Raw genomic sequence first — 18,469 nt, 5'->3', positions numbered from 1 at the left:
CTCCCCTCCACCCTCTGCTTTCCACCGGGACTCCCTTGTCCATTCATCCATCCTCACTGATCTCCCTCCCAGCACTTATCCTTGCAAGTGGAACAAGTGCTACACCTGCCCCTACACCTGCTTCCTCACTACCATTCAGGTCCCCAAACAGTCCTTCTATATGTTGTTACACTTAACCTGCATGTCTGTTGGGGTCATATACCTGATCCGGTGTTCTCGGTGTGGCCTCCTGTACATCACTGAGACCGGATGTAGATTGAAAGACCGTGTTGCTGAGCACCCTATGCTCCATCCAACAGACCAAGCGGCATTTCCCAATGACAACCCATTTTAATTCCATTTCCCATTCCCATTCTGATATGTCCATCCATGGCCTCCTGCACTGTCAAGATGAGGCTACACTTGGGTTTGAGGAACAACACATATTCCATTTGGGTAGCCTCCAACCTGATGGCATGAACAATGATTTCCCAAACTTCTGGTAATGTCCCCCCTCACTACCACACCCCTCACTCTGCACCTGCAGCTTTTCTCTCGTTTGGACTTAGACAAGAAATTTACTTTTATGTTGGAAATGAAATCAAGGTGGATAAATAAGAAACAAGAGAGGCTTGAGAAATTTGAGACAGGACTGGTAAAACCCAAGATAGACAAACTGCTCTCAAGACAGGGCTGGAAAATTCAAAATAGAGCACATAACTCATAGCGTTGGGCATATAACTTGGGAGCATTGCAGATTAGATATAGCAAAGTTATTTCCCATGGTAGGGGACTCTAGGACAAGAGGGACGTCCTTTTAGAACTGAGATACGGAGAAACTACTTTAGTCAGAGGGTGGCAAATGGGTTGCCATGAGTGCCTGTTGAGGCCAAGTCATTGGGTGTATTTAAGGCAGAGATAGATAGGTTCTTGATTAGTCAGGGCATCAAAGGATATGGGGTGAAAGTAGGGGAGTGAGGATGACTGGAAGAATTGGATCAGTCCATGATTGAATAGCAGAACAGACTCAATGGGCCAAATAGCTGAATTCTGCTCCTATATGTTATGGTCTTATATAACTTGGAATCTTTGCACATATAAATTGGAAACTTTGCTATATAACTTGGAAATACTGAATAGCTTGGAAGACCAATCAAACCTTGCCAACCAATAGAACCTCAGAAAAAATCTTGAACATGGACTGGAGAATGTACACTCAAAAAGTTGACTTGAAGCCCTCAGAAGAAAGAGTCAGGGCACTTGAAACAAAGACTCCGGACACCCAGAATGCAGACTCAAGACACTCGGAACTTGAACTGAAAGCAGAAGGCACCCTTGCCTCCTGCCTGCCGACCAATGTCCAAAACACTGTTGTAACTTTGCTGTGTCCATAGAAGATGGAGACCTTGTGTCACTGTGGCTGCTGGCAGGACAGCCCAGCTACGGAGGAACAGGACACTCTGTAACGCTGACACTGGCAATGACTCAACCCAGGTGTGGAGGGACTGCAGAATCCCACGTGGAGAAGGAAACAAGAGCTTATATATCAGAATACCAATAAAACATTGGAGGCACAGCCGAGCGACATCGTGAGACAAATTATTCTCCACAAACGAAAACTCCGGGAACAACTCTAAATGGGAGTCCGCTTTAAATAACTATAGAATGAAAAAAACCTGTGCTAGTCACAATTCACTTGACAAGATTAACCAGAGAACACAAGGGCTTTGTGACTCTAGTTAAGGCGACTATTAGTAAGACAGGTGCTCGAGAACCCGCAGAGGTCCGCAGGGCACACGACACCGCCAGTTCTAGCCACTCCCCCAGGAGAAATATCAATCCTTGCAACTTCCCTGTCAAGCCCTGAAAGAAGGTTGTATGAATCTCTCTACTTCAGGCAATACTCACCACCATCTCTACTCCATCCTGACTCTATCACGATGATCCATCTTGTGAACCTGAGTCTCATGAAAGGTTTGATACCTTTAAACAGAGGGAAAGTTGTCGTCATTAGTTACATCACGCTGATGACTGTTGACACAACTAATGCTCTGGTCTTGGCAGAATCACCTGGACGCAGCTTTCAGTATTCAGAAAGCTTTTGAGCCAGTGGTCAACAATTCAGTCAGTCAACACCGCTGCACTGGAAATGTTATTCCAGGCTATCAGTTCAAGTCTCTAGAATGCATTGTGAACTCACAGTCGCTGACCTGATAGGCTTGAGTGTTACTGATTGAATCACAGTTAGGTAACATTACAAACTCAGTCAACACCGGCAAACCTCAGGGATGTGTGCTCTACCCCGCCAACACTGATGACTGTGTGGCAAGGCATAGCTCAAATGTCATTTGTAAATTTGCTGATGATACAACCATTGTTGGTAGACGGTGATGAGAGGGTGTGCAGGAGTGTGATGTATCAGCTGGTTGAGTGGTGTCGTAGCAACAACCTTGCACGTAACTTCAGTAAGACCGAAGAACTGATTGTGGAAAGATTTAAAGTACATTTATTATCAAAGTATTTATAAATAATACAACCTTGAGATTTGTCTGCATATAAGCAACCATGAGACAAGAAAAGCAAAATAAACCCACTTAAATAAAAGACCAACACCCAACGTGCAGGGAGAGAGGTAAGACGAGGAAAACCACTCCAGTCCTCATACAGGGATCAGAGTGAGCAATTTCAAATTCTTGGGTGTCAATATCCCTGAGGATCTAACAATCTGGACCCAGCCTATCAATGCAGATATTAAAAAAGCATGACGATGGCTATAGTTCATTAGAAGTTTGAGAAGATTTGGTATGTCTCCAAAAACACACAAAGATTTCTGCAGATAGACCATGGAGATCATTCTAACTGGCTGTATCTCCATCTGGGAGGCAACTGCAGAGAGGTGTTAAGTTAGGCAGCTCCATCATAGGCACCAGCCTCCATAGTATCCAAGACAGCTTCAAAGAGTGATGTTTCAAAAAGGCGGCATCCATCATTAAGGACCCTCATCACCGCGGATTTGCCCCCTTCTGACTGCTACCATCAGGAAAGAGGTACAGAAATCTGAAGGCACACATTTGACAATTCAGGAACAACTTTTCCCCCTCTGCCATCAGATTTCTGAATGGACTTTGAACCCATGAACACAACCTCAATTCTATAAAACTATAACTATAAAATATATATACTTACTGTTATTCAAAGATTTTATTTCTTTATTATAATGGATTACATCATCAACAAATTTCCCGACATACGCCGGTGATATTGAATCTGATTTTGATTCTGATTCCTTGGGGATAGCTTGTGTGTGTTGAGCTGTATCAGGAATTTCCAATAATCGTGAATTTAAAACAATATTAATAACATCTTTCAATTAATATGATGCGACGGGGTGCCAATCTTTACAACTGCTAAATTGCTAGAAGTTTTCCTTAACTACATGATCCAATATTTCAAGAACACAAAATGCTTTGACAACAGTCATGTTTTTAGTGTTTGGGTGGAGTTGGACTGGATTACACAATAACACTGAAATACTGAATGACTCTTCACTTTTGCAAAGGAAAGCAATGTCCAGTGGAAATCTTCTTTGTTGTGCACCTCTCCCATTGGATACTTGAAACAGATAGCTAACATCCCTTGAATCTTGTTCTATCTCTTATCTATGTCTTTTTATAAGTAATAAACTATGGGCTTGGTTTAAGTCGTCACTCAGAGAGTTTCCACCTCTATATCTTCTAGCACAACTATTTAACTTTATCACCATCGTCCTGCCGCACACAACTGAGGAGTGGACTGTTGAATTGGGTTTCCTTTTCCCTGAAGATACCGTGAAAGAGAAAAGCTGCAGTTCCAATATTCAACTTTCTTTTATTTCAGTGAAATTTTGTTTTGATCTGAGATTTTAAAATGAAACAAAGCCGCTGGAAAATAAACAGTACTGTATACTTCTGCTGTCTGTATTCTGCTACATTCCTCGGTAAGTCTCAATGTAATGCTTTATAGATTATTTTTGCAACTTTCACATTTGTATTGGTCTGAAACTTGTCTTGGTCATTCCTTACTACTATTCAGTTGTTAGATAACTTCACTGAACACATTTTAACTAATGGAATTAGGAAGAAGATTGCTGTTTCAACCTAATGCCAAATTCTACTCTGAGGTGGGGTCCGTAACATGTGGCCGACTGAAAAAACGTGGGTAGACGATGTTAAAATAATTTCCAGAACTTCAACTCCACTTTGTGGGCTACCAGATTCCAGAAACAGTGGCACTTTTCAGTGTCATAAATCTGAGCATTTACACCTAATACGGTGATAAGATTAACATCTGTATACATTTGGATACCAGGCAAGTTTCATGCACAAACTAGACATTAAAGAGGCAGTACAGCGTTTAAATCATAAAATCAAAGAACAGAGACTTGCAATGATCTTTCCCCAGGATCCTTCTTTTCATATAACTGCTCTATTCCTGACTGAAAATGTTAATTGATTTAGAATCATGAATTATTTTAAATCGGCCCTTACAGATACACAACTCCTGATGTATAAATGTTTGTATGATGTGGCCATTCATGGTCTTTCCATGGCCATGATTGTTCTTGACAAGTTTTTCTGCTGAAGTGGTTTGCCATTGCCATGGTCTTTAGAGATTGTCTGCCTGGCGTAAGTGGTCACACAACCAGGAGTTGTGATGGACACCAATTGCTCGTATGACCATCCACCACCTGCTGCCATGGCTTGATGTGACCCTGATTGGGGAGGATGGGGGAGGTTAAGCAGGTTCTACAACTTGCCCGAGGGGAACTGCAGGCTGGCGGAGGGAACAAGCACCTTACACCTCCTGTGGTAGAGATGTATCTCCACTCCACCATTCAACATTCCTAGTGTCATCCTTATAGATGTCTGCAATAAATATAGTGGATTTGGAGCAGGAAAAAGCACTCTCCCCTTTCAAGCTTGATGTAACATTTAAATTAAGATCATGGCTGATCTGAACTGAAAATTCATCAACTCGTGAACATCTATGCTCACCTTAAAATTCTTCAGAAACTCTGCATTTTTAGTACCTTAAATGAAGAAAACTTCAAAGACTCATGGGTGGTAAAATTTCAACTCATTAATTTCTTAAATTAGCGATCCCTTATTATTAAAGAGTGACCCCTGGCTATACCCTCTGTCATGAGAAAAGCGCTTCTCTACGTCCACATCACCAGAATACTCTTTCACCCTTCCAAACTCCCATAGATACCAGCCTAACCTCTCCAAACATTCCTCTTAAACCACCCTTCTCCTTCCAGCTATTAGTCACGAATACTTTCTCTGAACTGCTTGCAACACCTTCACAGGTTTTAAGTAAGGAGACCAATAATGTCTCACTAATGCTTTGCATAACAAAAACATAACTTCAATATCTTTACACTCTGTACTCCAAATTATAAACTTATAGTTACATCTGTACCTGCAAACAATCCTTTTAAAGCTCCTTCAGATAAGTTAGAATTTGACATCAAGAATGGCGACTGGATTGATGTACTCTGTGTAGGGAAAATGAACATTGAAAATTTAGTTTTCAATTTCTGTGTTTCTTCCAATAAAAAGGAAGTTGCTGAAGTCCATCTCTGTCAAATGCTTGATCATCAATGCAAATATCGTCACTGCTCCACACGATATTAACTGCCAATGAATGACACCAGCCATTCCACGTAGTGTTGGAAAAAGACACCAACACAGACCTTTATAATTAGATGTGTCATGTTAACATGTGAAAAGTTGTAACCAGCTAATGTATCATCTTTTTCATGATTTAATCCAGTCACTGGACTCAGCAGTACGACCACAGAGACCGGCACGTTGAACACAGAGTCCAGCACAATGACCGCAGTGTCCAGCACGCTAATCCCAGGGTCCGGCACACTGACCGTAGAGCCCAGCACGTCGACCCCTGAGTCCAGTACAACGACCGTAGAGTCCAGCACAACCACCGCAGACTCCAGCTCAAGCACTGCAGAGACCAGAACTACGACCCCAGAGTCCAGCACACTGACGTCAGAGTCCAGCACACTGACCTCAGAGTCCTCTACACTGAGCACGGAGTCCAGCACACTGACCACAGAGTCCAGTACACTGACCACAGAGACCAGAACACCGAACACAGAGTCCAACACACTGACCACAGAGTCCAGTACACCAAACACAGAGACCAGAACACCGACCACAGAGTCCAGCACACCGACCCCAGAGTCCAGCACACAGACCACAGAGTCCAGCACACCGACCCCAGAGTCCAGCACACCGACCCCAGAGTCCAGCACACAGACCACAGAGTCCAGCACACCAACTGCAGAGTCCAGCACGTCGACCACAGAGTCCAGCACACCGACCGCAGAGTCCAGCACACCGACCGCAGAGTCCAGCACACTGACCTCAGAGTCCTCTACACTGAGCATGAAGTCCAGCACACTGACCACAGAGTCCAGTACACTGACCACAGAATCCAGTACACCGACCACAGAGACCAGTACACTGACCACAGAGTCCAGTACACTGACCACAGAGTCCAGTACACCGACTACGGAGTCCAGTACACCGACCACAGAATCCAGTACACTGACCACAGAGTCCAGTACACTGACCACAGAGTCCAGTACATCGACTACGGAGTCCAGTACACTGACCACAGAGTCCAGCACACCGACCACAGAGTCCAGTACACCGACCACAGAGTCCAGTACACCGACCACAGAGTCCAGTACACTGACCACAGAGTCCAGCACACCGACCACAGAGTCCAGCACACCGACCACAGAGTCCAGTACACTGACCACAGAGTCCAGTACACCGACTACGGAGTCCAGTACACTGACCACAGAATCCAGTACACCGACCACAGAGTCCAGTACACTGACCACAGAGTCCAGTACATCGACTACGGAGTCCAGTACACTGACCACAGAGTCCAGCACACCGATCACAGAGTCCAGTACACCGACCACAGAGTCCAGCACACCGATCACAGAGTCCAGTACACTGACCACAGAGTCCAGTACACCGACTACGGAGTCCAGTACACTGACCACAGAGTCCAGCACACCGACTACGGAGTCCAGTACACCGACCACAGAGTCCAGCACACCGACCACAGAGTCCAGCACACCGACCACAGAGTCCAGCACACCAATCACAGAGTCCAGTACACCGACCACAGAGTACAGCACACCGATCACAGAGTCCAGTACACCGACCACAGAGTCCAGTACACTGACCACAGAGTCCAGTACACCGACTATGGAGTCCAGTACACTGACCACAGAGTCCAGTACACTGACCACAGAGACCAGAACACCGAACACAGAGTCCAGTACACTGACCACAGAGTCCAGTACACCGAACACAGAGTCCAGCACACTAAACACAGAGTCCAGCACACCGACAACAGAGTCCAGTACACCGAACACAGAGTCCAGCACGCTGACCACAGAGTCCAGTACACTGGCCACAGAGTCCAGCACTCTGACCACAGAGTCCAGTACACCGACTACGGAGTCCAGTAAACTGACCACAGAGTCCAGCACACCGACCACAGAGTCCAGCACACCGACCACAGAGTCCAGCACACCGATCACAGAGTCCAGTACACCGACCACAGAGTACAGCACACCGATCACAGAGTCCAGTACACCGACCACAGAGTCCAGTACACTGACCACAGAGTCCAGTACACCGACCACAGAGTCCAGTACACTGACCACAGAGTCCAGTACACCGACTATGGAGTCCAGTACACTGACCACAGAGACCAGAACACCGAACACAGAGTCCAGTACACTGACCACAGAGTCCAGTACACCGAACACAGAGTCCAGCACACTAAACACAGAGTCCAGCACACCGACCACAGAGTCCAGCACGCTGACCACAGAGTCCAGTACACTGACCACAGAGTCCAGTACTCTGACAACAGGGTCCAGTACACGGAACACAGAGTCCAGTACACTGACCACAGAGTCCAGTACACCGAACACAGAGTCCAGCACACTAAACACAGAGTCCAGCACACCGACCACAGAGTCCAGCACACCGACCACAGAGTCCAGCACGCTGACCACAGAGTCCAGTACACTGACCACAGAGTCCAGTACTCTGACAACAGGGTCCAGTACACGGAACACAGAGTCCAGTACACTGACCACAGAGTCCAGTACACCGAACACAGAGTCCAGCACACCGAACACCGAGTCCAGTACACTGAACACAGAATTAAGTACACCGAACACAGAATCCAGTACACCGAACACAGAGTCCAGCACACTGACCACAGAGTCCAGTACACTGACCACAGAGTCCAGTACACCGAACACAGAATCCAGTACACCGAACACAGAGTCCAGCACACTGACCACAGAGTCCAGTACACTGACCACAGAGTCCAGTACACCGACCACAGAGTCCAGTACATCGAACACAGAGTCCAGTACACTGAACACAGAGTCCAGTACACCGAACACAGAGTCCAGCACACTGACCACAGAGTCCAGTACACTGACCACAGGGTCCAGTACACCGAACACAGAGTCCAGCACACTGACAACAGAGTCCAGTACACCGAACACAGAGTTCATTACACTGACCACAGAGTCCAGTACACCGAACACAGAGTCCAGTACACTGACCACAGAGTCCAGTACACCGAACACAGAGTCCAGCACACTGACCACAGAGTCCAGTACACTGACCACAGGGTCCAGTACACCGAACACAGAGTCCAGCACACTGACAACAGAGTCCAGTACACCGAACACAGAGTCCATTACACCGACCACAGAGTCCAGTACACCGAACACAGAGTCCAGCACACTGACCACAGAATCCAGCACACTGAACACAGAGTCTAGTACACCGAACACAGAGTCCAGTACACCGAACACAGAGTCCAGCACACTGACCACAGAGTCCAGTACACCGAACACAGAGTCCAGTCCACTGACCACAGAGTCCAATACACTGACCACAGAGTCCAGTACACCGAACACAGAGTCCAGTACACTGACCACAGAGTCCAGTACACCGAACACAGAGTCCAGTCCACTGACCACAGAGTCCAATACACTGACCACAGAGTCCAGTACACCGAACACAGAGTCCAGTACACTGACCACAGAGTCCAGTACACCGAACACAGAGTCCAGCACACTGACCACAGAGTCCAGTACACTGACCACAGGGTCCAGTACACTGACCACAGAGTCCAGTACACGGACAACAGAGTCCAGTACACCGAACACAGAGTCTAGTACACTGACAACAGAGTCCAGAACACCGACCACAGAATCCAGTACACCGAACACGGTGTCCAGAACACCAAACACAGAGTCCAGTACACCGACCACAGAGTCCAGTACACCGAACACAGAGTCCAGCACGCTGACCACAGAGTCCAGTACACTGGCCACAGAGTCCAGTACACCGACCACAGAGTCCAGCACGCCGACCACAGGGTCCAGCACGCTGACCACAGAGTCCAGCACGCTGACCACAGAGTCCAGTACACTGACCACAGAGTCCAGTACACGGAACACAGAGTCCAGCACGCTGACCACAGAGTCCAGTACACCGAACACAGAGTCCAGCACACTGACCTCAGAGTCCAGTACACCGACCACAGAGTCCAGTACACTGACCACAGAGTCCAGTACACGGAACACAGAGTCCAGTACACTGACAACTGAGTCCAGTACACCGAACACAGAGTCCAGTACACTGACCACAGAGTCCAGTACACCGAACACAGAGTCCAGCACACCGACCATTGAGTCCAGTACACCGACCACAGAATCCAGTACACTGACCACAGAGTCCAGTACACGGAACACAGAGTCCAGTACACTGACAACTGAGTCCAGTACACCGAACACAGAGTCCAGTACAAAGAACACAGAGTCCAGTACACTGACCATAGAGTCCAGTACATCGAACACGGTGTCCAGAACACCAAATACAGAGTCCAGTACACCGAACACAGAGTCCAGTACACTGACCATAGAGTCCAGTACATCGAACACGGTGTCCAGAACACCAAACACAGAGTCCAGTACACTGACCACAGAGTCCAGTACACCGAACACTGAGTCCAGTACACTGACCACAGAGTCCAGTACACCGAACACAGAGTCCAGCACACTGACAACAGAGTCCAGTACATCGAACACAGAGTCCAGTACACTGACCACAGAGTCCAGTACACTGACCACAGAGTCCAGTACACCGAACACAGAGTCCAGTACACTGACCACAGAGTCCAGTACACCGACCACAGAGTCCAGCACACTTGCAACAGAGTCCAGTACACCGAACACAGAGTCCAGTACACTGACCACAGAGTCCAGCACACATGCAACAGAGTCCAGCACACTGACAACAGAGTCCAGTACATCGAACACAGAGTCCAGTACACTGACCACAGAGTCCAGTACACTGACCACAGAGTCCAGTACACCAAACACAGAGTCCAGTACACTGACCACAGAGTCCAGTACACCGACCACAGAGTCCAGCACACTTGCAACAGAGTCCAGCACACTTGTCACAGAGTCCAGTACACCGAACACAGAGTCCAGTACACCGAACACAGAGTCCAGTACACCGACCACAGAGTCCAGTACACTGACCACAGAGTCCAGCACACTTGCAACAGAGTCCAGTACACTGACCACAGAGTCCAGTACACCGAACACAGAGTCCAGTACACCAAACACAGAGTCCAGTACACTGACCACAGAGTCCAGTACACTGACCACAGAGTCCAGTACACCAAACACAGAGTCCAGTACACCGAACACAGAGTCCAGCACACTGACCACAGTGTCCAGTACACCGAACACAGAGTCCATTACACCGACCACAGAGTCCAGTACACCGACCATAGAGTCCAGTACACTGACCACAGAGTCCAGCACAATGACCACAGAGTCCAGTACATTGAACACAGAGTCCAGTACACTGACCACAGAGTCCAGTACACCAAACACAGAGTCCATTACACCGACCACAGAGTCCAGAACACTGACCACAGAGTCCAGTACATCGATCACAGCTTCCAGTATATCGAACACAGAGTCCAGTACACTGACCACAGAGTCCACTACACTGAACACAGAGTCCAGTACACTGTCTACAGAGTCCACTACACTGAACACAGAGTCCAGTACACTGTCTACAGTGTCCAGTACACTGATCACAGAGTCCAGTACACCGACAACAGAGTCCAGTACACCGAACACAGAGTCCAGTACACCGAACACAGAGTACAGCACACTGACCACAGAGTCCAGTACACTGACAACAGGGTCCAGTACACCGAACACAAAGTCCAGTACACCGAACACAGAGTCCAGTACACCGAACACAGAGTCCAGCACACTGACCACAGAGTCCAGCACATTGATTACAGTGACCAGTAGACCCACCAGACAGTCCAGCACACCACTGAGCACACCGACTACAGTGACCAGTTCACTGACCACACAGTCCAGCACACCAAGCAGTATACCAACAGGAACTTCAGCAAAGCCACCAGGTAAACCCAGCAGTACATCAAACGTGCCAACCACAGATTCTTTGACAAGCCTCAGGACATCCACAGTGACCTCCTCCTCGACAACCAAAATGCCAGTGTTGACAACAGCCGTTACAACTCCTCGGGCCACTGTGCGTCCTACCACAGCTAAAAGACCAGGTAATTGTTGATTCTGTTACTGAGTTTGTTCGTATCACTGCAAACAGTCTGATTTGTGCATCATCCTGTCCTGAATTATAGAACTTTCTCCATATGCTAACTGACCACTGGATGTTTTCAATATTTCTGGTGTTATTTATTAGTTAGAAAACATCCTGCTGTCTCACGTCATTAATAAAACCTGAATATTGACAACCAAATATTAGTGGGAAAATATGCAGCAGTGAGATTACAAGGGTGTCCAATAATAAAAGGTTCCAGCAGGATTTTGACTAATACTCTGGACTAAGAATGATCTGGAGGCTTTGGAAAGGGTAAAGGAGGGGTTGAGCAGAAAGTTGCCTAAATTTGAGGGTATGAGTTATAACAGAGATTGGATCAGGAATGAAGTGTCAAAGTGTGTATTTAAATAAAAAAGACAAAGTGTTTTTGTATGAATGTTACGAAGACTGTACACTTGCTTGTGACGTTCTGACTCTCAGGCAAAGTTGCAGTTTCTAGCAGGCAATTGGAGAAAATCTAATGAAGAAGGAGAATATTGTGAGGGAACAGAGAGTAGCTCAGGCAATATGCATGGAGTGCAACATACAGTGGGAGTGTAAAGTCCATCAACTGACACATGTACAGTATAGACTTGGCACAAAGACAAAACACCGGCAACCTGACTGTCTTGAATTCAGTATTAGGGCTCCAACAGTGGCCTTACGCTTGAATGGAAGGGGACACACTGTTCCTTCAAATTGCAGTTGAAATGTTAGAACAGTAATGAGGCAAAGAGAGGCATTTACTCTCTGCTATTTACAGTGCAGAAGTGAAAGATTAAAAAACGCTTTAAGGATCAACATATACAGTGCAATCTAAGAATGGTAAGAACATTATACAGGTCCATGGGCTTGAAATGAAAGTCTTTGGAATCAATACTACTTCTGCGTAACAGTGATCAGAACCACACTGGAAGAGTCATGATGCTGATCTCTCTCTTAGAAGCTGTGGTGTCATCGAGAATCAGGAATTAGCAAAGGTGTTGAAATAATCTGAATGAAAGTGTCAATTATCTGATCACTAATTTGTAGACAACACAACAACTGCTGGAATTGTGGATGGTGAGAAAGCTTGTTAAAGGAGGTAGCAAGATAACAACCAACTGGAAATCTGTGGTTGATCTGGAGAAACATGAGGCTTTGCAGTTTGGAAAGTCAAAAGCAAGAGGAAAGTAAATCTCAGGGCCACTGGGAGTATTGCAATAAAGGAATCTTGGGGTGCAAGTCCTGAACTCCCTGAAAGTGCCATTGCTAACTGATCGGACAGTTAAGAGCAAATTTGCATGCTTGCCTTTATCAGATGGTGCATTGGGAATAAAACCCAGCAAGTCACTATGTAGCCGTGCAAAACTTTATTCAGCCAGGTTTGGAAGAGTGAATGCATTTTTGGTTGCCACATTGTAGCAAGCATCTTTAGGCTTTGGAGGTTTGCAGAAAATTTCACTGAGAATGGTGTCTGGACTGGAGAATATTAGCTAAAAGGATGAGATGGAAAAACCTAGATTGTTGGAGATGGAGATGCAACCTATCAGAGATACAAGGAATTATGAGGGACATAATGCAGTTGATAATTAAAGTCCTTTATCAGCCTATCATCATCATCACTATGTGTCATGTTGTATGACACGGGCCTTCATGGTCCTTTATCTAACTTCCATCTATATTTAATCCAATCTCTATCCATCACCATGATAGTTCTTAGCAAATTTTCCGAAACATGTGGTTTGCCATTGTCTTCTTCCAGGCAGGGTCTTTACAATATGGGGGACCCCAGTCATTATCAATAATCTTCAGAGATTGTCTGCCTGGTGTCAGTAGTCGCATAACCAGGACTTGTGATATCCAGCAGCTACTCCCATAGCTTCACGTGCCCCCGATTGGCTGGGGGGGGGGGTTGGTGGTGTGGGGGGTGTAGATAAGCAGGTGTTACACCTTGCCCAAGGGTGACCTACAGGCTGGCAGAGGGAAGGAGTGCCTTATACCACGTTTGGTAGAGACGTATCTGCACGTCGCCCCAAGAGTTAAAACATTGAGGACATTGAATATCAAGTAACTAATGAATAATGAAAGTAAGAACGTCTACAGTAGATATGGTGTTGTGTCAACAATGGGACTTGGAAACCTGATCCCACTCAAACATGTTTGTGGCTTGTGTTGTTTCAATTTATGCCACCCTGAATTGTATCGGCGATGAATATAGAAAATACCCTGCTTAAAGAAAACAACTGCCCGACTGCCAATGAAGCAGTGTCAGTGAAAAGGGACATCAAAATAATCAACAGTTCAATTAAATATCAGAGACGCATACAGTTTACAACCTGAAATTTGTACTCTATCCAGACATCCACAAAATAGAGAAAAAAAAGCAAGATCACTCCTCCTCTCCTTCTGTTGCACAATAAGTATTGAAAGTTTCAAACCTCTCCCCACCTTGCTTCAGTAGAAGCCTCGCCCCCTCCCCACTCGGCGACTCCCCACCTTGCTTCAGTAGAAGCCTCGCCCCCTCCCCACTCGGCGACTCCCCACCTTGCTTCAGTAGAAGCCTCGCCCCCTCCCCACTCGGCGACTCCCCACCTTGCTTCAGTAGAAGCCTCGCCCCCTCCCCACTCGGCGACTCCCCACCTTGCTTCAGTAGAAGCCTCGCCCCCTCCCCACTCGGTGACTCCCCACCTTGCTTCAGTAGAAGCCTCGCCCCCTCCCCACTCGGCGACTCCCCACCTTGCTTCAGTAGAAGCCTCGCCCCCTCCCCACTCGGCGACTCCCCACTTTGCTTCAGTAGAAGCCTCGCCCCCTCCCCACTCTGCGACTCCCCACCTTGCTTCAGTAGAAGCCTCGCCCCCTCCCCACTCGGTGACTCCCCACTTTGCTTCAGTAGAAGCCTCACCCCCTCCCCACTCGGCAAATCCCCACCTTGCTTCAGTAGAAGCCTCGCCCCCTCCCCACTCGGTGACTCCCCACTTTGCTTCAGTAGAAGCCTCGCCCCCTCCCCACTCGGCGACTCCCCACTTTGCTTCAGTAGAAGCCTCACCACCTCCCCACTCGGCAAATCCCCACCTTGCTTCAGTAGAAGCCTCGCCCCCTCCCCACTCGGTGACTCCCCACTTTGCTTCAGTAGAAGCCTCGCCCCCTCCCCACTCGGCGACTCCCCACTTTGCTTCAGTAGAAGCCTCGCCCCCTCCCCACTCGGCGACTCCCCACCTTGCTTCAGTAGAAGCCTCGCCCCCTCCCCACTCGGCGACTCCCCACCTTGCTTCAGTAGAAGCCTCGCCCCCTCCCCACTCGGCGACTCCCCACTTTGCTTCAGTAGAAGCCTCGCCCCCTCCCCACTCGGCGACTCCCCACCTTGCTTCAGTAGAAGCCTCGCCCCCTCCCCACTCGGCGACTCCCCACTTTGCTTCAGTAGAAGCCTCACCCCCTCCCCACTCGGCGACTCCCCACCTTGCTTCAGTAGAAGCCTCGCCCCCTCCCCACTCGGTGACTCCCCACTTTGCTTCAGTAGAAGCATCAGCCCCCCACCTCCCACCATACAAGCAAATACTACTGCCCATTGCCTCGTGTTGACATTTCCTCAGGCTCTTTCTCAGACTAATAAGGGAGAGAGAGAGAGATATCGTTCCCGGCACCGCGAAAGGGGAATCCATCAGCTCGCTGACTCAATGTTTCAGTCTGTAGCGCCTCTGATTCCAGTTCCCCTGCATTCCTTGCTGAAATCATCCTGGGAGTCATTCGAAATGCTACAAACTAGTGATGCCACGCCACTCAATGACACCACATATGGCTGACTATAAACGTCATCAACCATGATATGGTAACTGAAATGAGCAATGTCACAGGTTTGACCCTCCAATGACAAGTTGAGCAAGACTTACCATTACCAGACAAGATCCAATAAAGCGTGGTTGGTGTATCCTCACTGAAGTACACCCTGCAGCACATACTGATTCCGGCATCGGAAACACTGTGCTAATTAAATTATCCCAAAATAAATAAAAGTGATAAAACAAAGAGTTTGATCCCAGATGAGACACCTGTAACTCATTGTGAAAAACAAGAGTTGGTCCAAAGACGAACAACTAGACTAAAAGGTAAATGCTCCAATGAACAGAGTGTGTACCCATGACGTGAAACAAAGGAAAACACAGTCGACATACTAACTGACAAAAACACTTTTATTATTTACAGACGATCCCTAGTTGTGACACAAAACACCTGCATAGATGAAATGAAATATACCGAATGGAATGGGCATGAATTAATTGAATACCCTTGATGGACAATGCATTCATTCAAAATTTGAAAGTCATTCTTTTTAAATACTTTACATTATTTGTCAATTGCTACAAATTGCCTTTATTTTATTTTCAAGCTGTTAACCCATGTGCAAATGGAGGCTCCTGGAATGGTCATAATTGTTCCTGTCCCAGTCCATATGTGGGATCTTACTGTGAGACAATACCTAATTCTATCCCTGGTGAGTTGGATTTGTTTTCAAATATATGCATCGTTCTGATATTGCTGAGATAGAGATATGGAGATCTATCTGAGGGATTACAAATATGTAGTATAGGAGTTCAAAGTATATTCATTATCAAAATACACACATCACCATATACAACTCTGAGACCCATTCTTTGTGGACATTACTCAATAAATCCTTATTAGAATAATAACCATAACAGAATCAATGAGAGACCACACAACTAGAGTGTTCAACCAAGTGCAGAAGGTAACAAACTACAAAAAGAAGAAATAATAAATAAATAAGCAATAACTTTCAGGAACATGAGATGAAGAGTCATTGAAAGTGAGTTCATTGGTTACGGGCAAACACGAGGAAATCTGCAGATGCTGGAAATTCAAACAACACACACAAAATACTGGTGGAACACAACAGGCCAGGCAGCATCTATGAGGAGAAGCACTGTCGACGTTTCAGGCCGAGACCCTTCGTCAGGACAGGGCATATTGAAAACCTGGACTCCAGCACCATCAACGCATGCTCCAACGATGTTGTAAAGCGATTGCACAACCACCGCCTGCAACTCCAGCCTTGAACTCCAGGCCGGGTCTTCACATGCTGCGATTGTGACTCCCGTCTCCCCTTCCCACACCTCCACTCTGTAATCCCCTCTCCCTCAGATCCCATTGTCAGCTCCTGGGCCCTCAGAGGTTCCATCTTCCTCTCACCCCAACCCTTCCCTCTCCACTGACACTACCAGCCTCCCCCTCACCTCTGATCCCATCTCTCATCCGTGCCGGGTCTTTACCATTCCCTCCGCCCTTCAACTCTGAGGCAGAGCACTCTGTCCTCAGTAAGAGCCTCAGTTTTGTCCCCTTCGCCCACACCTCAGTGAGTTCCACGTACGCCATGACGCTGAACTCCTCTTCCACCGGCTCCGTCTCCGAGCTTACTTCTTTGACAAGGACTGTCCTACCCCCACCGATGACCCCTTCTCCCGTCTTCAACCCTCCTCCTCTTCATGGACACCCCGCTCTGGTCTTCTGCCTGCTCTGGATCTCTTTATTGCTAATTGCCGACGGGACATCAACCGTCTCGACTTCTCTAGTCCTGACGAAGGGTCTCGGTCCGAAACGTCGACAGTGCTTCTCCTTATAGATGCTGCCTGGCCTGCTGTGTTCCACCAGCATTTTGTGTGTGTCATTGGTTGCGGGAACGTTTCAATGATGGGGCGAGTGAAGTTATCCCCTTTGGTTCAAGAGCCTGATGGTTGAGGGATAGTAACTGTTCCTAAACCTGGTGTGAGCCCTGGTGCTCCTGTACCTTCTTCCTGATGGCAGCAGCAAGAAGGAAGAATGTCTTGAATGCAAAGGTTCCCTAAGGATGGATGCTTCTCTCCAATGACAGCGTTTCATGTAGATGTGCTCAAAGGTTGGAGGGGTTTCCCTGTAATAGGCTGGGCTGTATCCAGTACTTTTTGCAGGATTTAAGGGTATTGGAGTTTCCATTCCAGGCTAGGATGCATTAAAACTACTTAATAGCACAGAGTTGGTGGGGGGAAGGGTAGAGCAATGGGAATGTGGGGATGTAAAATGGGCTTGGTAAGATTAGAGTAAAAATGACTGCATAATGGTCAAAGGGCTAAGGGGTCCTTTCTGTAATACCTTTCCATGTCTCCGAAACAATTGTGATTTAATATAGAATGGCTTAGTGCATCCTAAAATATCCATGGAAACACTGCCCTGACAATAATCCCGCAACGTTACATCCTAATATTAAGATCACAAGCTACAGGAACAGAATTAGGCCATTTTGGCCGATCAAGTCTGCTCTGCTGTTTTATCAAAGCTGATCCATTAGTCCTCCCAGCCCTAATCTCCTGCCTCCCCCTCCCCTATCCCTTCATGCTCTTAACTAATCAAGAATCTGTTAACCTCTGTCTTAAAGAGACCCAATGACTTGGCCTCGACAGCCACTTGAGGCAATGACTTTCACAGGGTCATCACCCTCTGGCTAAAGAAATTCCTCCTCATCTTTGTTCTAAATGGATGACCCTCTATTCTGAAGCTGTGTCATCTGGTCTTAGACTCCCCATCATAGGAAACATCCTCCCCACATTGACTCTGTCGAGCGCTTTGAACATTCGATTGGTTTCAATATTCCCCCCTCATTCTTCCGAATTCCAGTGAGTAAAGGCCCAGAGCTATCAAATGCACCTCATATGATAAACCTTTCAACCCCTGAATTATTTTCATGA

General features: G+C 47.2%; 1 protein-coding gene across 1 annotated transcript in view; it reads left to right on the top strand.

The window, feature by feature from the left end:
- The window catches only part of LOC140729824 (uncharacterized), a 168,385-nt gene that overhangs the window by 39,793 nt on the left and 110,123 nt on the right, over positions 1 to 18,469 (top strand). Inside the window, exons 10-12 of the mRNA XM_073050036.1 lie at positions 5,794 to 6,162; positions 11,323 to 11,712; positions 16,120 to 16,224. Coding sequence (XP_072906137.1) covers positions 5,794 to 6,162; positions 11,323 to 11,712; positions 16,120 to 16,224 — 864 coding nt within the window. The remainder of the gene's footprint in view (positions 1 to 5,793; positions 6,163 to 11,322; positions 11,713 to 16,119; positions 16,225 to 18,469) is intronic.

This window comes from Hemitrygon akajei, chromosome 6, assembly GCF_048418815.1.
Source record: "Hemitrygon akajei chromosome 6, sHemAka1.3, whole genome shotgun sequence".
In the NCBI taxonomy this organism is placed as follows: domain Eukaryota; kingdom Metazoa; phylum Chordata; class Chondrichthyes; order Myliobatiformes; family Dasyatidae; genus Hemitrygon; species Hemitrygon akajei.
The sequence above is the reverse complement of the archived record's forward strand: the minus strand, read 5'-3'. Positions and strand labels throughout refer to the sequence as shown.